Source organism: Pelmatolapia mariae, linkage group LG13, assembly GCF_036321145.2.
Source record: "Pelmatolapia mariae isolate MD_Pm_ZW linkage group LG13, Pm_UMD_F_2, whole genome shotgun sequence".
In the NCBI taxonomy this organism is placed as follows: domain Eukaryota; kingdom Metazoa; phylum Chordata; class Actinopteri; order Cichliformes; family Cichlidae; genus Pelmatolapia; species Pelmatolapia mariae.
Genome location: NC_086238.1, coordinates 9,677,539 through 9,699,312, shown reverse-complemented (window position 1 = coordinate 9,699,312; position 21,774 = coordinate 9,677,539). Strand labels below are relative to the sequence as shown.

The following is a 21,774-nucleotide window of genomic DNA, read 5'->3' as shown; positions in this document are numbered from 1 at the left end:
GCTTTTGATCTATGATTGATACAAGAGGAAAAAGCAACAATTAGCTGCAGTGTTTCTTTAAAGTATGTTATTTTAGTACATTTAAAATAGGAATAATCATTTCAGCTGTGCCTTGACATTTGTGCATTTCAGGCTTAATAATACGGGCTTCTAGCTTTGTAACACACCGGTCGCTCGCACCAGAGAGGATCAGAAGAGATCAGCTGACCACAGGTTGACCTACATGCTGTTCTGTCATAGGGGTTACACTGACTGCCTGTTTCGTGTGTGCAAACACACACTTCGCAGTGCATTGCACTTAGGTTGTTTTAAGTTTTATCTTGAGTTAGGATTTATGGTTGTCAGTTTAACATTACAATTATAGAAATGCTACAATGCTACACTGTGATTGTATGAGCCCTGGTGGCTATGCAGCATCGTATATCTAGTAAAATACTTCAGATTTATAAAACGTAACAGAGGTCGTGTTCATGTTGGTGTTAGGAGTACGTGCGTCAGTGTCCCTCTTTCAGTCAGGAAAAGATGACCCACTTTTCCATTGTGGATTCTTTTTTTAAGTTGTTGACCTGTGCTTGGAGCCAGAGCCTGTCTGCTTGTCCACTCATTAGGAGAGAAGAAGGGAGAGGAGGAAGGAGGGGGGTGTAGAGTGTAGTCATGGAAGGACAATGCAGTTGGATGAGTGCACAGAAAGGCCTGGTTTAGTTTTTCTTTTTTTCTTTCAGTCTTTCAGTGATGCTGAAAAGTGCTTAATGTCCCCCGTGTTGTCAGTTGTGCGTCTTTTAAAGGGTAACAGAATTTGAATGAGCAAAGGGCAGCCAGGCAATAAAAACATGAGGACGCTGCAGGGTATTCAATCAGTGTTTAATCTAACCTTAAAACTGACAAGTTAATTAGCAAATGGCTCTTGTAAACAATATCGTAACCATTCACTGACCGGCGGTTAAAAAAAAAAGAAATATATATATTTATATTATGGCACAATATGACTTCCAGCTAGCGGTAGTGGCGCTGCAGCACTTCCTGTTAGCCTGAGCAGGGTGTAAACCACTGAAACCGTCTGCATCCTCAACCTCGCAGCCACATGCAGCCGCTCTCCCCCTCTAGCCTTCCTCCTTTCTCTCTGACTCCAGCGCTTTGTTTGTATCACTTACTCCACACACTTTGGTGAACTCCAGTGAGTGCACTCTGAGTACTTCCCATCAGGCTGTTTAGTGACTCATTCCTGACATTTGAACTGGATGTGTTTGTGTGCGTGTGTGTGTGTGTGTGGCCTACTTTGTTTTTGCAGTTTGTTTTGCCATTTTTTTTTCTTTTCTGTGAATCATTACCATGCCTTACATGTGTCACTCCACCCACCACGAGCAAGTGTGGCCCGAGCGAAACTGCGTTCGATTTATGACTGGAGAATCTGAGCAAGGGATTTCTGGCAGGACAAGCCGATGCCGGGTATTGATATGATCGGTGGGGGAGGAGCAGTAGGGCAGGACAGCAGGAAGTGTTTCAGGAAACAGTGAAATTCTCCATTCTTGGCAGTGACTTCCCCCATCTAGTCGAGGTGTGCTGATGGCCTCTCATGGCCGCTCCTCGTGAAATCGCTGTTTACTGATTCATGTGCAAAAAACAAAAAAACAAAAAACCAGCTTCCGTAGCTGGAATTTCATCACTTTTTAATCATTGTCTTAGATTATGAAAGAGCAGCCGCGGGAAATCTCAGAATTTCTGATTGTGTTTTTCACCCTAATGATTTCATTGAAGCAACAACAGTGTGAGATGAAAGACTCATTGTGGAAGTTGAGACAAGTAGCGTGTCTAGTTATAATTAAGCATGTGATATTTGCTCGTTCCCTCCAGTGGTGGCGAGCTGCACGTGGCTGATAAGAGCAGTTCATTCACAGCTTGCTCCTCTCTGATGTTCTTTCGAGCTATTCGAGGTGCTTTACTGTTTAAGCACATCTTCCCCGACGCCAAGAGACCCAATGTGTTTGTTTGCTCACCAGCACAGACCGCAGATTTCATATTTACTTTAGCTGCTTTTCTGTCCTTGTATGCGAGCATGCTTGTTTCCAGATTCCTTTGAGTGCAACAGTGCATTTTGTTTTATTGTGGATTGTGGCTGTGTGATCACGGACGGATGCTGGTGACACCCCGCCCCCCAGGGCTGAGAAGTTTGTGGAGGACATGCTCTGTTGCATCTGATGCAAGTCACCTGATTTTCATATTCCCAGTTATAGCAAATGTAACCAAAGCAAGCATGCAGATTTCCCCGCACGAAAGATTTAAGGGAAGCAAAACGAGTCCGCAACTATTTAAGTTGCATGTCCCTGTAAACCAGCTATTTCAAGGTTTTGGACTTTTGGTTGGTTAAACAAGCAGTAAATAATCTGTAGATTAACCAAAACGTATATTTAGATTTTATTGAATGAGCATTTTAGGGTGCATATGTGTTATATACAAAAGATTGGCTTGGCTTTTGTAGTTTAATATATTATATACGGCACACATAATGAAAATATCTATTGCATTAGAGCGACCATTTAAATCTGCAATAAATACTATGGCAGGAAATGTGAATCTTTGCAGGGAGTCTCAGTCAAGCTCAGCTTACCTGCAAATGGATACATTAAAAACATAATAAAGAGTGTTTTTGGTGGCAGCACGGAGATCCTCCAGCACTTTCAACCTTCTGCTCAGATCTAGCCGTCATACTGCATTATGTTTGGTGTTTATTCTGATTCTCATAACTCTGCCACATTTAAAAATGTGTAATTTGAACCCCACAGAAACCAGCACCTGCAGGAGATGTCAGAGTGATTCAGGTAGAGCTACCCTCCCTTTTGGGCTGCAGCATCTCTTTTGGCTTGTGACCCACACACACACATCCAGGGGAGGAGGGGATCTGCCTACTCCCTCCATCTCCACCTGTCCTCTTGTCTAGCATCCTTCCATCCATCCTCCACCCCCCCCTCTGTCCTCATATCTGGTGTACAGCCAGAGGTTGAGGATGGAAGTCTTCCCGATGAGGAAGTCGCTTTGCTTTTCAGTTCAAATTAACAAAAAGCAATAATCAAATCTTTTTGAAAAATCCAAACAAAACGAGGCACTTTCAAGCTAGAAGATCTGGAACAGTGTGATTCGTGTGAACGTTAAACTAAAGGCTTGGTTTTGGTCGACTGTGATTTTTTGACATAGAGCTTTCTCTCTGCAGGGCATGTTTGAGTTGTTCTGCCTCCAAGCTGTTGAGACTAAAGCCCATTTGATATGCTCTTCTCTTGGAAGAAGTTGGCTTAACAGAGAGGGGGCAGGAAGGGGGATATCATTGACTGCTTAAATGGCTTCCATTACACTTCGGCAAAAAGCATGATTTTTTTTTTCCACAGGATTTTATATCCCCTCCATATTTGTATTTTGCATAATATTTTGTACCCACACAGCATAATTCTACCTGCCAGTGTTTTACAGACCTCTGCTTTTGATATCTATTATAAATTGCTTCTTTTTTTTTCTTTTTTATCATCCCACACATTGTCTCAGAAGGCTTCTTTGTCTAGTGCCGCAGTGTTCATGCTCAGAAAGTGTAATTTTTCATGTAGTATTTTCTTTTTGTGCGTGTGTGTTTTGTTATCAACAAAAACTACAGTAGAGCTGCATGTTCGGTGTTACATGTCTCTATCAAAGCGTGCCGCGACTTGTGACAGAGGCTTTTTTTCCTTTTTTTTGTGGTAATTTTAGGATCAGGCTTGATGTGAGAGTGTACAGTATGAGGGATGTGCATTCCTGCTGAAGATTAAACTGATTAAATCCTCCACAATTAGGACAATGCTTTTGCTGAATGTGGCTCAAACGTGTTTGAGCTTTTGTGCAAACCAACCTCATTAAGCTATTTAACCGAGTTTATACTTTGCAGTTGCTTCTTCTGTCAGAATCGTACAAAGAGGAGTACGAGCAGCAAGAAATCTCTACCTGTTTCTACTTCATAAAACTCCTTCAGCCGTTCTTTGTGTTGCCATCCAAACTAATGAGGCTCAGAAAGTCTTATGTAACATCTCCTTTTTAGCAGCTTTCTTGAAAGCAGCTAACCCTTAAATATGTATGCATAAAACAGCCAAGCCCTCCAGCTGCTACGTGATACTGTGTCAGTAATAGATATTCCATATCAGTATCATGGTATCACAGTGCAGTCATGGCCGTAACTGCAGTCTTAAGAGGAAACAGGTGCACTTCTCTTGCACTGAATTTCAGTTGCCATGCAAGCTTTAAAAAAACAAGTAAAGGGAAGGGCTGACACTCCGGAGCACTCTTCTCATACAGGCTTTGAAAACTCAACAGTACTTTCTTTTAGTCGTAGTTCACAGTATTTAGACATCAGCTCATTCTCTTTTCTTTTGATTACCACATTTGTACTGTTTTAATTCCATTTTGGAAACATGGCTACCATAATATACTTTTGATAATGCACCTCAGCTGATGCTGTCTTTACGTTCTTCTGCTGAAAATGAAAAAAAAAAACCAAAACGTGGTAGGGCAGTTTTACCCAGCTTCTTTTCTTAATGTTTGCGTATTTGATCATATTTAAAGCAACTTCACATCTTCAGTCATTTTTATAAAATGTGTGACATGCCAGTGCTTGCACCCGCCAAAATGGCTTGCCTGTTTTGTTTTGTTTTTTAATTTACTTTTATTTATACACACTATAATTACGCTGTATTAAATGCGTGGTGAACTCTGTTCCTCTTTTAATGCAGATGTCACCCTCTGAAATAGTCGTTTGAGTGGGTGGAAGTTCACTTTACCTCTGCACTTGGCATGCTCAGACACAGGGCTGCTTCGCTGTGTTCACTCTTTAAATCTTTAACCACACAATAGTACACTTAGTACAGTGATTTAGGGCCACAGCACAGCAGCACTCCTTTGCTGTTGCCTTCAGCATCTTCGCTGAAAGTTGAATACCTTGCGCTTATATGTGGCAGAGCACCAGCTTCATATTTCAGAACAGGTCAGGTGTTTATCAACAAAGTGGGGTCGCTGTCTTGCGGCTAACTCAATTATATTAGGGCGGATACATTTAAAGTATTAGCAATCTGTCAGGATTTCTAAGGGAAATGATATGCTCAGTAGCAGAAGGCTTTTACCGCACACGCAGATGCTTACACACACACAGCACTGCCAGAGTTCATAGTAATTAGCATTTGGGTTTCCTTGTAAAAAGGACTTGTACATACACTCTGTCATTAGTTAATGGGCCTTGCAGCCTGTTACCAGGGCTTATTCTCCCTCCCTTCTGCTCCCAGAGGGGCTGAGGTGAGGTGAGAATGAGCGAGGGCTTCTGCTATCAGTCAGCCATATAGCATTAAATACAGCTTGAGTGAGGAGGACCCATATGTCTCTGGGCATTATTCAATTAAAAGTCCCAGCTTCTAAGAAACAGAGATGGTTGGAACGGGTTCACGAGAGCTTCCCGAGAATTCAGCTTATGTCCGGCTCTCCCTGCAGAGCAGTCTATGTGCTCAGGAGGAGGCTCTGTTTAAGGCCGGAGAATCCACTGAAACTTGTTAGAACAGCATAGTAGCTTCAGATGAGCCCCAGAGGCTTGAATGTCACCGTTGTCTACAGATATTAGTCAGGCAGATCAGTAACTGTGGTTTTAGTCATGTATTACGAAGAAGCGCTTGACTCTGTGTCAGCTTTTTGAATGCTTTTTAGAAAGTCTCAGATGGTGAGATTAGCTTAGATAAACTCATTTGGTGAATATCTGTGGGCTCACCAGCTGCAAGTCAAGGACAAGGAGATACTCTATTAAATGCTTTTGAAAGAATTTGATGATGGAACTATTTAAAAGCACAGCACGGCGTAACTGAGAGCTGACTCTTCGATGCAGGTAAAAACAGCAGTTTATGATGTTATTGTTGTGAAAGACTGTCAGACTGATGCCTCGAGAAAGTAGTTTCAGGAACACTTTCTCCATCAGCTACAATCTCTATACTTTTTTACCCAACTGTAAACTGTCAGCACATTATCAAGTAGCCCTGACAGTGTAGATATTCAACAGAAATAGGGTAATCTCACTGTTTAAAGCTAGATGTAGCCACTGTGAGTAGACCATTGTTTAGTGGATGAGTGTTGTGAAGCCTTTAGGTTAACATGTGGTTTGTTTGGTTTTTGGGGGGGGTAGGAGGTTGGAGCCAGAAGTGGCCATACTTTGGCTATATATTGTAAACTCATTCTAGCTTTTTTAAATGGCCCACTAGCTTTTCACCTGTGACCATGCTGATTTGTCTGCAGAGAATTTACGTTACAGTGCACCGGCTACACGTGCAGCTTAGACGGTGTACCTCAAAGACGTACAGCAGGAATAATCACTTGATCGTCTGGTGGAAAGAGGCTTCGTGAACTGTGTCAAGACCCACCTGACTCCATACTTTTCATGAATGGTGACATTTATATAGGAATAAGGACCAAAACACTTTAAATGTCAGGCTGGTACAGAAACGTAAAAACGTTTAATTGTGCTGTAAAATTTGGGCGTTTTATGATGTTTTTGAGCCTCGAGTGGCCATTTGTGGAACTGCAGTTTCAGACTTAGATTATACCATTATGTAAAAGAAGGAAGGGGGGCATCAGTTCGGAAGACAGCGAGGGTAGTCGTACAGACCGGGTACAAATTTTCGTTTTCCCTTAGATGACTTTTTTGTGGAACACCACGTCAGTTTGGATTTCCCGGAAAGTTGGAGCAGACCAACATAACCTGAGTTAGCGATCCAAGATGGCAGCACTGAACATAAACAGTACTAAAACTGTAGACTTTGAACCTGTTTTGCCACTGTTGTGTATTTGTAACTCACTAAATGTGACTGATCAGGCTTTATCCATGAGTGTGTTTTTTAAAGGCATAAAAATAAGTATTATGCCGTGTTACTAGTGATACCTGAATGGCTCTAAGATGCTAAGAATCAAAATAAATTTTCCCTTACTGTATCTGGAACGCGCTAACTCCAAGGTATCTGGAACACAGCAACAGAGAGACAGGGAGCCGGATTTAAACGCAAGGAAAAAGTAAAGTAACGACGCATTTCGAGGATATTGTAGACTGCAGGCCTTAAGCCCCATGTATGTTCTCCCATAGCAGTATTGAATTCACAAAAATAAGACTTGTGTCAAAATGATGCATTAAAAAAAGTTTCCCAGCACACAAAATATTTATAATTAATAAATTAGGCTAAAATAGAAGGCTCCGATTGAAGAGCCATTTGGGAGCCATAAGAGCCAGCTCTTCTAAGGGAACCGAGCCAGAAGACCTCCCATCGCTCTTAAAAGTACCATTTCCCAAAGCTTAACTATCTCAGTAATCTTGCTGGTTTCAGGATTCTCTCATTCTTAAGTAAAGTTGCAATCATGTTAAAGATACCAGAGAATAGAAACATGGCATTCTTTAATATTAGAAACAAAAGACGGAAGAGAGTGAGAAAGGCTTTAAAGAAGAATCTTTAAGTAGCTGACCTTAACTTGTCTCAACCAGCCAGCTGTTAGCACCTTCAGAACAAACTGAAGGCTTTAGTTTCATCTTTCTCTTCATTCAACAGGAATGAATAGAAAGATGAAATAAAGAGAGGTTTAATGAGACGGAGACCTTGTCTTTATATTCTTCTGTTTTTGTTGGCTGGGTTGTCTGCACGCTTGACATCTGCACCTCATGTTCTCCATTAGTGAAGTCAACAAAACAACTTAATGGATAGTAGTAGAGACAGATGCCATCAGAATACTATTTAAATTTGTATGAGGACCGAGGGCGTGCGGGGCTCTGTAAAGAGAAGGGCCGTAAAGAGGTAAAGCGAGAGGAGTATGGCGGGCAAGTTGTGGGTGTGTGATGGTGTTGGCAGAGGTTTTAACACAGGGGGCTGTGAGGTGAAAACAAGGTCATGTACACTGTACTAAGCTCGCTAAATATGCACGACGCCCAGAGCAGACCCTCACTCTATTATGAATGACATCTGGCCTTGGCAGCTTGTTAGATTCAGTAGCTCATAACCACGCTGATGTGATAAGTCGCCATTGCTCTCTTTTGTCCTCTGCCTGTCTCTCCCTGCCTCAAAGCAACTCCCATCACTCGAGCTTGGAGTTTTAGGTCTAAATGGTGGGTTGCCTGTTGAAGAGACAGTCCCTCTGTGTGGAGGTGGTGATTTAGTGGGGAGATAAGCTCTCCGTAATGGCAGGGTGGAATAATTCCTCTTTAACTAGGAGGCTTGGCTCTCTCCACCCTGCAGAGGAAAATGTTACCGCTCCTCTTCTTTATTTTTCCCTTCTCTTCTTTCTTTGTTGTTCCTTTCACTCCTCGTCTTTTTCGAGTGACTTCAGAAATAATCACTTGTCATGTCATGTTTTTAATTTCCTTTCATTTAGACATGGTGTAAATCTTAATGCAGTGCCAATTTCAGTGTCATGGACTTTGTAACCCCCCCTGTTTTCTCCTTCTTTTTTTTTAAATCTACACATTGAAGCCCCAAACCTAGTAACAGCACCTTCTAAAAGCTGCTGTATCTGGCTCTACAAAGCTATAAATAGCATCTTAAACTATTTAATAAAATGATGAACACGGTAACCTTTCTTTTGTTAGGCTGATGTTTGTCAAGGCAACTTTCAAATAACCCATCGATTAAAAAAAAAAAAAAAAAAAAAAGACAACTTGATTGGCATTGGGAAAAAACACACAACAAAATCAAATAAAATTGGCACATCATTGGCACAAGAAAAAAAATCCCAACTCTTATCTTCATGAAGGTGTGATGAGAAGGCTGTCTGATTAGTCCTTAGAGACATGAGAGGACAACGAGGCAAAGAATAAAGTGGTGCTGATGAATGAAGGAAGTGGAGGACTGAAGATGTTACTGTTTCTTACTTTCTACACGGCTCTTATCTGTAACCCCAATCACTCACTGGTGTCTGCCTCTCACGCTCCATTTCAGCTTTTTCCTCACAGTGGCAGAGAAAACTGGGAGGTCCTTTGTGCTGTACATAGATCTCAGTTTATATTTGACTCTGCAGGTTGATATGACGTGTAAGGCAGCTGTTGTGGAAACTACACAGAGCGATTGATAATGGAAGTGTTGCATTAGGCTGCCCCCTGGAGGCTTTAGCAGTAACATCAAGCTGCAACCGTTAGACACCTGTAATTGTGTTTATTGAAGGAAAACTTTAAAACTCTGTTATAAGCGACATTCTGTGTGATCATTTGCAACCATAGAGCCATAAACATGCGTCTGATAATACATGAGTACCCAGTGCAGACCAGTTGTGCACACGAGGAATCATGAACCTGTCATTGTGCTCTCCTTGCAGCCCTGCTGTCGTCGTGGTGCGAGGAGCTGGGTCGCCTCCTCCTTCTGCGTCACCAGAAGAACAGACAGAACGAACCGCAGGGGAAAGTCCCCATGCAGCCCGGCATGAACAGCATGAAGCCCGGCCTCACGCACAGGTGAGATACATGCCCTGTCAGATTACAAAGTCTGCTGCAGTTGGCTCGCAGTAAAGTCACATTTTCAATAAAGTGTGTGGTAGAAGGAAACTGCATCTGAATAACCAGTGTACACTATATTGTCAGCTTCCCATGCATGTGAACTTGAGACATCCCATTCTAAGTCCACAGGGTTTATTATTATTATTTAATATTATGTCGGCCCAGCCTTTGCTGCTATAACAGCTCCAATTCTTCTAGGAAGGCTTTCCACAAGGTTTAGGAGTGCTTATGGGAATTTTTCACCATTCTGAGGTCACACACTGATAATGGATGATGAGGCCTGGATAATAGTCTCCACTCTAATTCATCCCGAAGGTGATCTGTCAGGTTGAAGTTAGGACTCTGTGCAGGCCAGTCAAGTTCTTCCATACCAAACTGTTTCCACAAAGTCCAAAATGTTAAAGCATTAAGAGTTTCTTTTACTGGAAGTAAACTGCTGAAAAACAGCCCCACACCATAATCCCCCTCCACCAAACTTTACATTGGGTACAGTGCAGTCAGACAAGAAGCATTCTCCTGGCAACCACCAAACCCAGACTCACCCATCGGATTGCCAGATGGAGAAGTGTGATTCGTCAGTCCAGGCAATACGTCTCCACTGCTCTCGAGTCCAGTGGCAGCACGCTTTACATCACTGCATCTGACACTTTGCACTGAGCTTGTGATTTAAGGCTTGGATGCAGCTGTTTGGCCGTGGAAGCCCATTCCATGAAGTTTGCCACACACTGTGAAGGCCACAGGAAGTTTTGAGGTCTGTAACGACTGACTGCAGAAAGTTGGCGACCTGTGTGCACTGTGCGCCTCAGCACCTGCTGACCCCACTCTGTGATTTTACGTGGCCTACGACCTCATGGTTGAGTTGTTGCCGTTCCCAATCACTTCCACTTTGTTATAACAGCTGACTGTTGAATATTTAGCAGTACAGGGGGCGTCCTATCACAGTACCACCTTGGAGTTCCTGAGAGCAACATGTTCTTTCACAGATCATTGTAGAAACAGTCTGCATTCTTAGGTGCTTAAATTTATACACCGTAGTCATGGAAGTGATTGGAACACGTGAGTTCATGATTTGGATGGGTGAGTGAATACTTTTGGCAATATAGTGTATATAAGGCATCAGAGGAAGTCATTAAAGAAATTAAGGTTCACATCTAAAATTCAGGGCTCATGAGGGTTTCCACTGATTGGAGAAAAGCCAGAAAAAAAGTGAAGTGATGTGGAGTGCAAGGGCAAACCTAGAGGGAAGACAGATGTGAGGTAATGCTTTTAGAGAACAGCGTGTGCTCGGACCTCTCTCCAAAAAACAAAAAAAGAAGAAGGAAAAAAAGCCTGGAGTTAGCCAAGAGTCCTGTTTGCTTCTGCTGAAGATCTTGGGATAATGTGTATTTATGAGGAAATATTGAACATGTCGTCCATTCTGAGAGCTAACCTCTCAGGGAAAACAGGGTGCCTTCCAAGAGCAGCAGTTCCCTCCCACACTGCTGGCCACTTGCCTCTCCCCTCATGGGGACTTAGCTTGTTTATCATGTGTAACAGAATCTCGTATTTTACTCTATTTGTTTTAAATCTGAACGCTAAACATTCCAGATGTGTACTACTTATCCTTATCCGAAGAACTTAGGTGTTTACCGTTGCGTGCGGACAGACGAGTCCTTATCGGCACATTTGGAAATTTTGACTCATCTTACTTGTGCAGTCATTAGCAGATTTCCTGGCTCGAAATGTGGTGTAAAAACTCAACGCCAGACATTTAAATTGAATGAACATTTCGGCTTAAGAAACCCCAGAGTTACTCAGAACTTTAAGTGACATCAGGCACATGTTTGTGTTTTGATCTGTTTTCCAGTGATGGCTCATTTCCCTATGAATCTGTCCCCTGGCAACAAAACGCCAACCAGCCCCCTGGGTCATTGTCCGTGGTTACAACAGTGTGGGGCGTTACCAACACATCACAGAGTCAGGTATGTCCATGCATGAAAAGCACCCACTCTGTAATTATATGAGTTCAGCAAACAGTTTTAAGACAGGTTTATTGCACAAACCTAGCAGATAGTTTCACTTCCTCTTTGATTCTTTGTTAAATATAGGTGCTGGGCAACCCAATGGCAAACAGCAATAACCCCATGAATCCTGGGGGTAACCCAGTGGGATCGGGCATGTCTGGCAATGCAGCAGGGCTCAATTCACCCCAGTTCAATGCGCAGCAGCAACAGTTCCCAAATAAAGGCGGTTCCAGCCAATCATACATGCAGCAGAGCATGTACGGCAGGCCCGGCTACCCCGGTGGTCCTGGAGGATACAGCGGGAGGTGAGAAACAGGATACCAGTCTTCTTTTTTATTCTTTAAGACAGCAGCTCCGGTTTTAAAAAAGTGGTTAAAACATAAATCATGTGTTCATCAGTTACTCTGGAGGCCCGAATGCACCACCAGGAGGTATGGGAATGGCCTCCCACACACGTCCTCCTGGTGACTTCACCCAGCCAGCTGCTGCAGCTGCCGCTGCTGCTGTTGCTGCCGCCGCTGCTACCGCGACAGCCACTGCAACAGCCACTGTAGCGGCTCTGCAGGAAACCCAGAATAAAGACATGAACCAGTATGGACAGGTACAGTACACACCTGCTATGAGGCAAACAGTTTGATGGAGGAAGATGTTAGGTAACTACCAGCTGCAAAATGTAGCTATTAATTATTCGGTTGTTTTCTCCAGATGTGTCCATCGTTCCAGATGGGCCATGCTCCAGCCTACAATAGCCAGTTTATGAATCAGCCAGGCCCACGAGGTCCCCCTGGGGGAATGAATCCATCCAGCATGGGATCCGCCATGAACAACCCCAATATGAGCGGGCCTCCAATGGGTATGAACCAGGCGAGAACCCCAGGCATGACGCCTTTTGGAGCTCACAGCCAGAGGATGCCTCAGCAAGGTTATCCCGGTGGACCTCGACAGGGCATACCCATGCAGGGGATAAAGAGGCCATATCCTGGGGATGTGAGTGGAAATATCAGACATGAATATTCTTCTTGTTGTAGCACCTGAGACATGTATATATATATAATGTCTTTTCTTCTTTTTTTTAACTTTCTTCTTGAAGGGAAGCTATGGAGGTCAGCAGTATGGGCCAAACAGTCAGTTCCAACAGCAGGGGCAGTATCCCTCATCAAATGCCTCCAGACCGTTGCCCTCTCCTAACTACCCCAGCCAGAGGATGCCAGGGCAACAGGGCCAAGGGCAGTACCCGCCTGGCATGCCCATGAGCCAGTACTACAAGGTTTGTTAGTCCATCATTTATGCATACTCGGGGTCAGAAGGGGGGCAAAGGAAGCGAATTATTCAGAAGATCAGGACGTTTGAACCCTTGTCACCTAAACTATAGTGCATCCCTGGCACTAAAGGGAACTGTATCAATTCTTTTTTGCTTTTCCTTATTCAGCAGGAGCCCTTCAACGGTCAGAGCACCAACTTCTCTGGAGGCGGATACTCTTACGGCCAAGGCAGTGGGGTATGTTTTTCCTTCGTACCCATGTAAAAGTGCAATTTCTGTCTTAGCAGGTGAAGACATTGGTGCCAGATTTGAGCCTTTCATGTCTGTGAAATGACTTCAACAGATCTTTTGATTATTGCACTTCCCCCACCTTTCTTTAGCCCCCCAGGCCTGGTAACTACCCGCACTCTCCAGTCCCCGGAAACCCCACACCTCCCATGACCCCGGGAAGTAGTATTCCGCCGTATCTGTCGCCAAACCAGGATGTGAAGCCCCCGTTTCCAGCCGACATGAAACCAAATATGACAGCGCTTCCGCCCCCTCCAAGTAAGTACCCAAGCAGACCTGAAACGAGTCGTTCACATGACTCATTCGTCTGTTTTTGTCCTTTTTATCCTTTTATCTCACCTCCTGACATTTACATTCTGAGATTAAAAGCCATCCTCTCCTGTTTTCCTCGTCTGCAGCTATCCCCAATGAGGAACTACGTCTGACGTTCCCAGTCAGGGACGGAGTGGTGCTGGAACCGTTCCGCTTGGAGCACAACCTGGCTGTCAGCAACCACGTCTTCCACCTTCGACCGTCCGTCCACCAGACCCTCATGTGGAGGTAAAAACCTTGCAGTTTCGTATTTGTTGTTACTAGTGCAGCATGTGCACAGCAAGCACTAAAATGGATGCGTGATGAAAGGTGGTACATTGTGGGTGCTGTTATTTTAGGCTGTTGTTATAGCGCCACATGAATGTGACAGACGTGAGATCACGTGTTACTGCAAAGTTTATTAATAGTAAGAATCTTGATTTGTCATAAGCTAGCACAGTGTTGCCTACATACAATACGCCTCATTTCTTTGTATTTGGCATCGAAGGAGGCAGATTTCTTTTTTTTCTTTGCACGGTTTTTGCCTTCATCAGATAATGTAATAGTGAAGAGTAGACAGGCAAGGAGGGAGAGTGAGGGCCTTGGGTCAGAATCAAACCCGAGTTGTTGCATTCAGCCTTGCGACATCTCCTCACCCCGTGAGCTAAACTGGCACTCGTGTTTTTTATAAAGTGGTCTTAAGCAATAGTTCTCCAGGATTTCTGGAGATCTTTCAAAGTTTTTATTTGGACACTGCCTGCTTTTCCAGTCATTTTCAGTTCTTTCCTCATAGCTGCCAAAAACAAACAACCATGAGCCAAAAACCTGGCATATGTCCTCAGGGTGTGCAGTATGTCCTTAAAAAATGGAGTAAATTGGACACGTGGAGGGCAAAGGATGAGGTTACAGGTCTTTGAAAAACAGGCAAAATCCAAAATCTGGCATCTGACCCTTCACTCGATCCATCTGCTGTTCATGAAGCCTCATCAGAAATGGTCTCAGTGGATGGGTGTCTGTCAATAAGTCATCCTAAGGAAGGGAAACAAGAAACTAAAACCAAAGATTGACTTTCAAGCTCATTAGAATTGGTTAACCTCTATTTGTGCCTGATATATTGTACAGACTGTGCGGTTGTCGTTTTGTTTTTCCCAATTTTTTCCACTAACTGTTATTCCTCTGGTCACCCTCGAAGGTCTGACCTCGAGCTGCAGTTTAAGTGCTACCATCATGAAGACAGGCAAATGAACACCAACTGGCCTGCTTCCGTCCAGGTCAGCGTCAACGCCACGCCTCTCACCATCGAGAGGGGAGACAACAAAACCTCCCACAAACCCCTGCACCTGAAGCACGTTTGCCAACCCGGGAGGAACACCATCCAAATTACGGTCACCGCATGCTGTTGTGTGAGTATTTGCATTCTCAGAGCACCGACTAGCAGCTTTGATATGTAGCTGCTTCATTCATTAGTTCAGACAAGCTGGAGTGATTTACACACACGTGATTTCAATTTGCATTGTCTGGAGTATGAATGAGATTCAGCTGTCTGTACTAATTCTGCTGGTGTTCATGGCTTCTTTTCTTTGCAGTCCCACCTGTTTGTGCTTCAGCTGGTCCACAGGCCATCTGTGCGATCCGTCCTCCAGGGGCTCCTGAAGAAGAGACTCCTCCCTGCAGAACACTGCATCACCAAGAGTACGGCTCCTTTGCGTAGTTAATGTTCATTAATACATCCGAATTCAGTGAACTCAACCCTGTTTCTCTTTATCGTTCTTTAAGCACATCTATGACTGCTCCCTCTGTGACACTTTATATTTTCAGTTAAGAGAAACTTCAGCAGCGTTGCGGCCTCAGCGGGCAACGCTACTCATAACGGGGAAGACGGCGTGGAGCAGACGGCCATTAAAGTGTCTTTGAAATGTCCCATCACGTTCAGACGCATCCAGCTACCTGCGAGGGGGCACGACTGCAAGCATGTTCAGGTTTGCGTGCATTTAAGTGGAAATAATGTTAATGGAAATGCGTGCCTGGTGTTGCAGTGAATGGAAGAATATTATCCTAATGAGGATTTGTGATGTTTCTGTCTGCAGTGCTTTGATCTGGAGTCCTACTTGCAGCTCAACTGTGAGAGGGGGACATGGAGGTGTCCTGTGTGCAAGTAAGGAGCAGGTCTTTGTGCAGGCTTGTGTAAAAATACGTTTAGGGAATCCATCCAGTAGCTTATGTGTTGTTTTTATTCTGTTTTTTTTATAGTAAAACTGCGTTATTAGAAGGTCTGGAGGTGGATCAGTACATGTGGGGAATCCTGAATGCCATCCAAAAGTAAGTTCACTCTGTTTGGCCTGTTTTTACACGCACAAATTGTTTAGACGTGAAGCCAACATGAATTGTTTTCTCCTCCAATAGTTCAGAGTTTGAGGAGGTAACTATAGACCCCACATGTAGCTGGCGACCTGTCCCCATCAAGTCTGAGCTACACATCAAAGAAGACCCCGACGCACCGCTGGCCAAGCGCTTTAAAACAATGAGCCCGAGTCAGATGACCATGCCTAATGTGATGGAAATGATCGCACAGCTAGGGCCAGGCCCCGGCCCAGGATCTGGACCCGGACCTGGGCCGAGTCCATACCCACCACACCCCGGTCAACATGTTAGTGGCAACGGGGGAGATTACCCGGGAGCAGGTAATGAAAAGCAGGCAGCGTCCTGCAGTGTAGAAAAATAACAGGAGAGTCATCTCATTTATCGGAAGAATGAGCCGTTGTGCATTTTGCAGCAGGATCTATTGATGTGTCTCTAGTGCATTAAACAAAGAAACAGCCCCAAGGAGAGTTTTATGCTGAAACTGTTTTAAAAAATGTTCCTGCTCTGATAAATGTTTCTCATCAGTAAAAAAAAAAAAAAGTAGAATGGGTATATCCTGTTATGTAACTGCTTTGATAAAGGTACATTTTATTTGCAACATCAGGGATTCCTCATCAAATGAGTGAGCGGGACCAAACTGCAGTTAGCCCCTTCAAAAGATGTGTTTTATCTTCTCTCCTTGTAGGCAACAGCTACCACACCCAGGGGAATTTCGACTTCCCTCACGGGAACCCCTCCGGCGGCGGAGGAGGTGGAGGGGGTCCCCCTATGAATGACTTCATCCATGGACCTCAGCTATCCCATCCTCCGGACGGGCCTGGTGGTCTCCTCCCACAGGATAAGCCCCTCAGCCACAGCATGAATGATCCAGTGAGTACATCTGACTTTGGCTGCTCATGGTTTATGGGAATCAAGTTGCACATTAAGGTTTTCATATATTTGGGCTTTTTTTTTTTTTAAATGCGATGCTAAGTTAGTCATGTTTGCTGCTTAGTCTGAGGAAGAAACTCTCTAGAGAATCTGTGCCGTACTGAAAACCTGTATTTCTTATCTGACCAAGGTGCAGCCTGTGCCTCTAGCCAGCATGTGTGCTCAGTCATGCTCACATGCTCATGTCACCGTATAATGTTGCAGCTGTACATGTCTGCTGATCGCAGCTTCCATTTAGAAAGCCTGTTCCATATTATTCACGCTGGAACTCATTTCGCTCCCCCCCTTCCTTCCCCCCTTAACACTCTCTCCTTCCCTCTCTGTCTCTCTCGCTTTATCCTCCTCCTTTTTTCCCCTCCCGTCTCTCCTTCACTGTCGCTCTTTGTTTGCCTTCTCGCACTTGCAGATGTCCCATTCCGATCAGTCCCATAACTCCATGCAGCAGCAGCAGAGCTTGCATGCGTCTCCCCACCCCGGCGGCCAAACAGGGCCGCCTTTACATCACAGTGTCCAGTCAGGGCAGCCCTTGCATCACAGTGGCCAATCATCGCACCCGCCTCGCCAGTCGCAGCCTCAGCCGCAGCCTCAGCATCCCGGGCAGAACAGTCATCCTCACAGCGATCTGAACTTTAACCCCTCCTCAGATGGGCAGATGGGTCAGGGAGCCCAGGATATGCCCGAACCCTCCCTGGATGTAAGTGTGTCTGCTTTGGGTGCCGTAAGCTAACTGTTGACCTGTTGTCTGCCGCAGCTGCTCTCATCTCTATGCTGTTTTCTGTTAACATTTGACTCTCGGTGGTAGCCGTTTATGTGCACGCTAGCATCAACACTTCATATGAAGTCACTAGAAAAGGTAAATTTGCCTTCCTTGAAAAAAAGAACAAAAGAAATCATGTTTTTGTTTTTTTCTGCCTTTCGTGCACAGTTGCTTCCCGAACTGGCGAATCCAGAAGAGCTGCTCTCGTACCTGGACCCCCCCGACCTTCCCACCAACAGCAACGACGACCTCCTCTCCCTTTTTGAGAACAACTAGCACCTTCGCCTTGCCCACAAGCCCCTCGTTCACCCCCGCGGGAGTCGTGACGTGTCGGACCGCCTCAGCCACAGACGCCTGACCGACCTCCTGTTAACACTTCAAAACAGCTTTCTTATGCACTTACATACAAACGGAGAATGTGCGGCACAGGAGCACAGCTGGGGGGGGAAGGGGCGGGGCACCTGTTTGGGAACTCCTAGGGAGAGAGCAGGAGAGCCTCTCGTCCCCCACACTTCCTTCTTTCGCTTGTGCAAAGATTCAACACACCAGTTCCACCACCTCTGACTCGAAACACGCCATTTACAGCCATGTCGGTGGGCACTAAAGTGACTTCATATATACATATATATATGTGTGTGTGTATATATGTATACATATACATATATATATTAAATATTTGTAACTTTTTTTCAACTGAAAAACTGTGCAGCTATAATCATTATATGTAATCAACACAGAGGAGACAGGAGCCGTTGTGGGCTCCAGGAAAAGTGTTGTAGCTTTGTTGTTTATATAAATATCTATAATTTTCATTTAAAAAAAAAAAAAAGGACGAGAGTCGGCGGCAAAGACATTGTCTTGTAAGAGTGTTTTTACCCTTGAAATGTGTTCTTCCAAAACTTTGGCGTATGCCATGCCCTTTGACCTTGCCACCCCCCCACCTCCCTAGACTTCTGAATGTGTGTGTGTGTGTGTGTGTGTGTGTGCGTGAGGTGGTTAAATAACTGGAACTCATCAGAATCAGTGCACTGAGAGGACAAACTCAATCGTCCTTGAGTGTCAGCGGAAGAGGCGAGTGCACATAGTGTGAAATGTGGTATGTGTGTGTGTGTGCCCAACTGCGAGTGTGTTTCCGCGTCCTCTTTCGTTTGCCCGCGAGCATACGTGGAAAACAGCGGGAGAGAAAGTTTGAGACAGAAGAGGAGGGGGGGGGACGACAATCTAGCTTAAAGAGCTGTCTCAGCATCTGTGTATTTATTGTGACGTTTAACTTCTCATCGAATTCAGCACCGTTTCCATCACAAGTGCACGTGTGCCAACGGCTCCTGTTGTCTTTTGTCCAGCCTAGATGTGCTTGATCAAATCATTATCTTTCTAGTCTTTATATTTATTATTTTATTGTAAATTCATCGGGGGGTTTTTGTTTTTTGTCAGCGTCTTTGTGTTTTCTTCGTTCAGCCTCCTGCTCCCTTTCCCTTCATTGACACGAATCAGTCACCGCAGCTGTCCTGTGCTTTTTGTAAGGGGTTGAGTCTGGATATTACTGTGTGTTGGTGTAACAGCAGGATTTCAGCCTCCCACAGACATCCACAGAAGTTTTTAAAATAACTGTTTTATAAAAAAAATCAAACACACACACAGAAAAAAAATCTGTATGACTGTACTGATCTTTTGTTGTTTTATTACTGTTTGGGAGGGGGGAAGAAAAAAACAACCTGCATGACCCGACAGTGTTTCCAGAGCTGTTGTATATACCCTTTGTGAATACATTGTGAATGTACAGTACTGTACCTAACTATTACTGGCATCTACATGGTACTGCGTGTCTGTCGGTGACAACTCACACACATTAAATACACACAGTCCCCGATAAACAGTCCAACATTGTAAGGAATTGGTTTAAATGCACTCTCACTGGCTTTGTATTAAGTACCTGTGTATTGTGTACAGTTTTTTCCATTACTCTGTGACTTTGAATCAGCGGGAAGAAACATATAAAAGGTTGTTAATGCAGCTCTGAGGTCCAAATTTCTCCAAAACGTATTTTTTCAATATTATTGGATCCTCATCTTCTTTATTTAAGGTGAGAATGTGCAAAAAAAAAAGTCCTCTGGATGGTTTTGAGGTGTGATACTGAGCTTTTCATAGCCATCGATCTGTGTGTTTCCATCACTTTTGTTTTGCATTTTAAGTTATTTTTGTCCAGTGTTTGTATGAGAGTAAAATTTGGTTTACATCAGTTTATGCAGTAAAGACAATGAATATGAAGTAAACTGTATGTCACTGGTTAGAAAGAAAAAAAAAAAAAAGTCGCCCATATTTAGGCTTTATGATCCTTTTTCAAGATCCGCATTTTGGCCTCAAGAGTAATCACATGGCCTGCATACAACACAGCTGAAAGAGTCAAATGTTGTTTTGTGTTTGTTTATATGTTTGTTAAAGACAATGCACTGCCGCATTGGGATGTTTTATTTCCCTACACAGTGTGTAATTATGACTGTAACCTTTCACAAAAATCGAGTAATTTTCGCGACACACTTTGTACTAGTTGAGGATTTAAAGGAGAAGACGATTAATATTGTAAAATGAAATTCGGGAAAGACCCCCAGTAAGGATTGGGGGACGGGTTTGGGGATATAAGGGATATTTGTACATAATGTAAATGACAAATAGAGACACGTTAACAGAAATGTATTCATTTTCTCCAGTGGGAGTGTGCATAGTGTATTTAGAATTTGTAAAGCTTGCATCCTCCTGTCAGACATTGAATTGGGAAAATGAGTCTGTGTTTGATTATGTCTGTGCAGACCTCTCTAACCATGCCTGTTCATTTATGTAAGATACTTTATGAACCCCTTCGACAAGGGGTTCAAGAAAAAGAAAAGACATTTTTCCTCTTGTGTAATATGAAAATTCTGTGTATTTCGTTATTACCTGTGTACTTTATAAAGGTGCTACGAAATTATTCCGACCTTTTGAGGTATAATTGGGACTCGGGAGACATCGAGCTTCGAGAAGGCTCTCGAGGGTTGTTTCCAAAATTTACAGTTTGTAAAACATTTTGTCAAATTTATAATTTTTATGCAATTTGGCAAACTTATGCTATAAAGGTACAATCTGAAGTGATTGGCACAAGTGGCAGTTGTCTATTTGGTTTTGTACATTCTATGTACAATCATTTCATATTCTAAACTGGTCAGAAGAACATTGTGATTTTTAGTCTTGCAAATCTGTATGTAGTTAGATGATGTGACATCCTAATATTTATCTAATAAATATGTATTCAGATGAAACACAGCTGGCAGCCTCTGTGTATTTTGGGCTTGACTTGTCCAACATGTTCCACGGAACAATAAAAAAAATTCAATTCACTTGTATTTACATGTAGTGCAAAATCACAAAGCAGTCGCCTCAAAATGCTTCATATTGTAAGGTTATAAATAAAGGAGAGAAAACCTCAACAATCAAAAAAGAAAAGGCTTTGAGCAAGCACTTGGCAAGAGTGGGAAGAAAAAACTCCCTTTTAACATGAAGAAACCGGAACCAATCACAGGGAGGGGCAGTCATGTGACGCAATGAGTTGGGGTTAATTAGAGGAAGACGGGACAAACTGGAAGACAGTCAGAGATTGCATTTAGTTACTAGATATTAGTAAAGTGGTGTGTAAGAACATAGTGAGTCATGGAAAGCCCTCAGCAGCCTAGGCCTTTTATAACATAACATAATATAACATAATTAAGAGAGGATTCAGGGTTACCTGATCCAGCCCGAACTTGAAATCAAGCCTGATGCAAGTTAATGCAGACCACAAAGTCGAAATCATTCACCGTCTCACAGCTCAGTGCCTCAGCTGAACGCTCCACTGATACACATGGACACGTTCGATTGGTAAACTGCATACATTTAAGCTTCTTTAGCCTGTTTACAAGTTGCTATGCACAGCAGGCGCCTTTACAACCCACATCCAGCTCAACTCTGACCTTCATGCTTTGTCAGTGATAGTGTGATGCTGCTGTTCTAAATATAATCAGGTTAAACTATTTATATATTATGCACAGCTGTGTGAAAAAGAAAGAACGCTCTATGACTCAGTAGCTTGCAGAACCACATTTAACAACAAGAATTTGAAGCAAACTATTTTTGTATGGATTTTTTTTTCCTGTTTTTTTAAGGACACCACTTTCAGATACTGTTCAGCTGCAGACAGATTCAGGCTGCTAGTATCAGGGCCTAAAGATACAATATAAAATGGGCTCTTTACTATTTTGTCTGTTATGTGTAGACGGCACTAGTTCGTCCCTTCAATTAGGTGCCTTTTTTAATCCTTGAACGATTCATAGGTCAGCATTACATGTTTTGGGGTTTTTTTAATAAG

At 43.5% G+C, this 21,774-nt stretch overlaps 1 protein-coding gene across 6 annotated transcripts in view; it reads left to right on the top strand.

Moving 5' to 3' along the window:
- zmiz1a (zinc finger, MIZ-type containing 1a) overlaps positions 1-20,697 on the top strand; it is a 108,413-nt gene extending 87,716 nt beyond the window's left edge. For 3 of the 6 annotated variants that reach the window (XM_063491217.1, XM_063491216.1, XM_063491221.1), the window contains 18 exons: positions 9,331-9,466; positions 11,355-11,469; positions 11,596-11,816; positions 11,911-12,112; positions 12,217-12,498; positions 12,602-12,778; positions 12,941-13,009; positions 13,153-13,318; positions 13,459-13,600; positions 14,544-14,754; positions 14,938-15,043; positions 15,170-15,330; positions 15,439-15,506; positions 15,602-15,670; positions 15,755-16,032; positions 16,398-16,582; positions 17,049-17,336; positions 17,568-20,697. In XM_063491217.1, coding sequence (XP_063347287.1) covers positions 9,331-9,466; positions 11,355-11,469; positions 11,596-11,816; positions 11,911-12,112; positions 12,217-12,498; positions 12,602-12,778; positions 12,941-13,009; positions 13,153-13,318; positions 13,459-13,600; positions 14,544-14,754; positions 14,938-15,043; positions 15,170-15,330; positions 15,439-15,506; positions 15,602-15,670; positions 15,755-16,032; positions 16,398-16,582; positions 17,049-17,336; positions 17,568-17,675 — 2,984 coding nt within the window. In that variant the 3' untranslated portion in view covers positions 17,676-20,697. Of the gene's footprint in view, positions 1-5,503; positions 5,876-9,330; positions 9,467-11,354; positions 11,470-11,595; positions 11,817-11,910; positions 12,113-12,216; positions 12,499-12,601; positions 12,779-12,940; positions 13,010-13,152; positions 13,319-13,458; positions 13,601-14,543; positions 14,755-14,937; positions 15,044-15,169; positions 15,331-15,438; positions 15,507-15,601; positions 15,671-15,754; positions 16,033-16,397; positions 16,583-17,048; positions 17,337-17,567 lie in introns of those variants that run through there. The other 3 variants (XM_063491222.1, XM_063491218.1, XM_063491220.1) reach the window with 3 other exon arrangements.
- Positions 20,698-21,774: the final 1,077 nt, after the last annotated feature.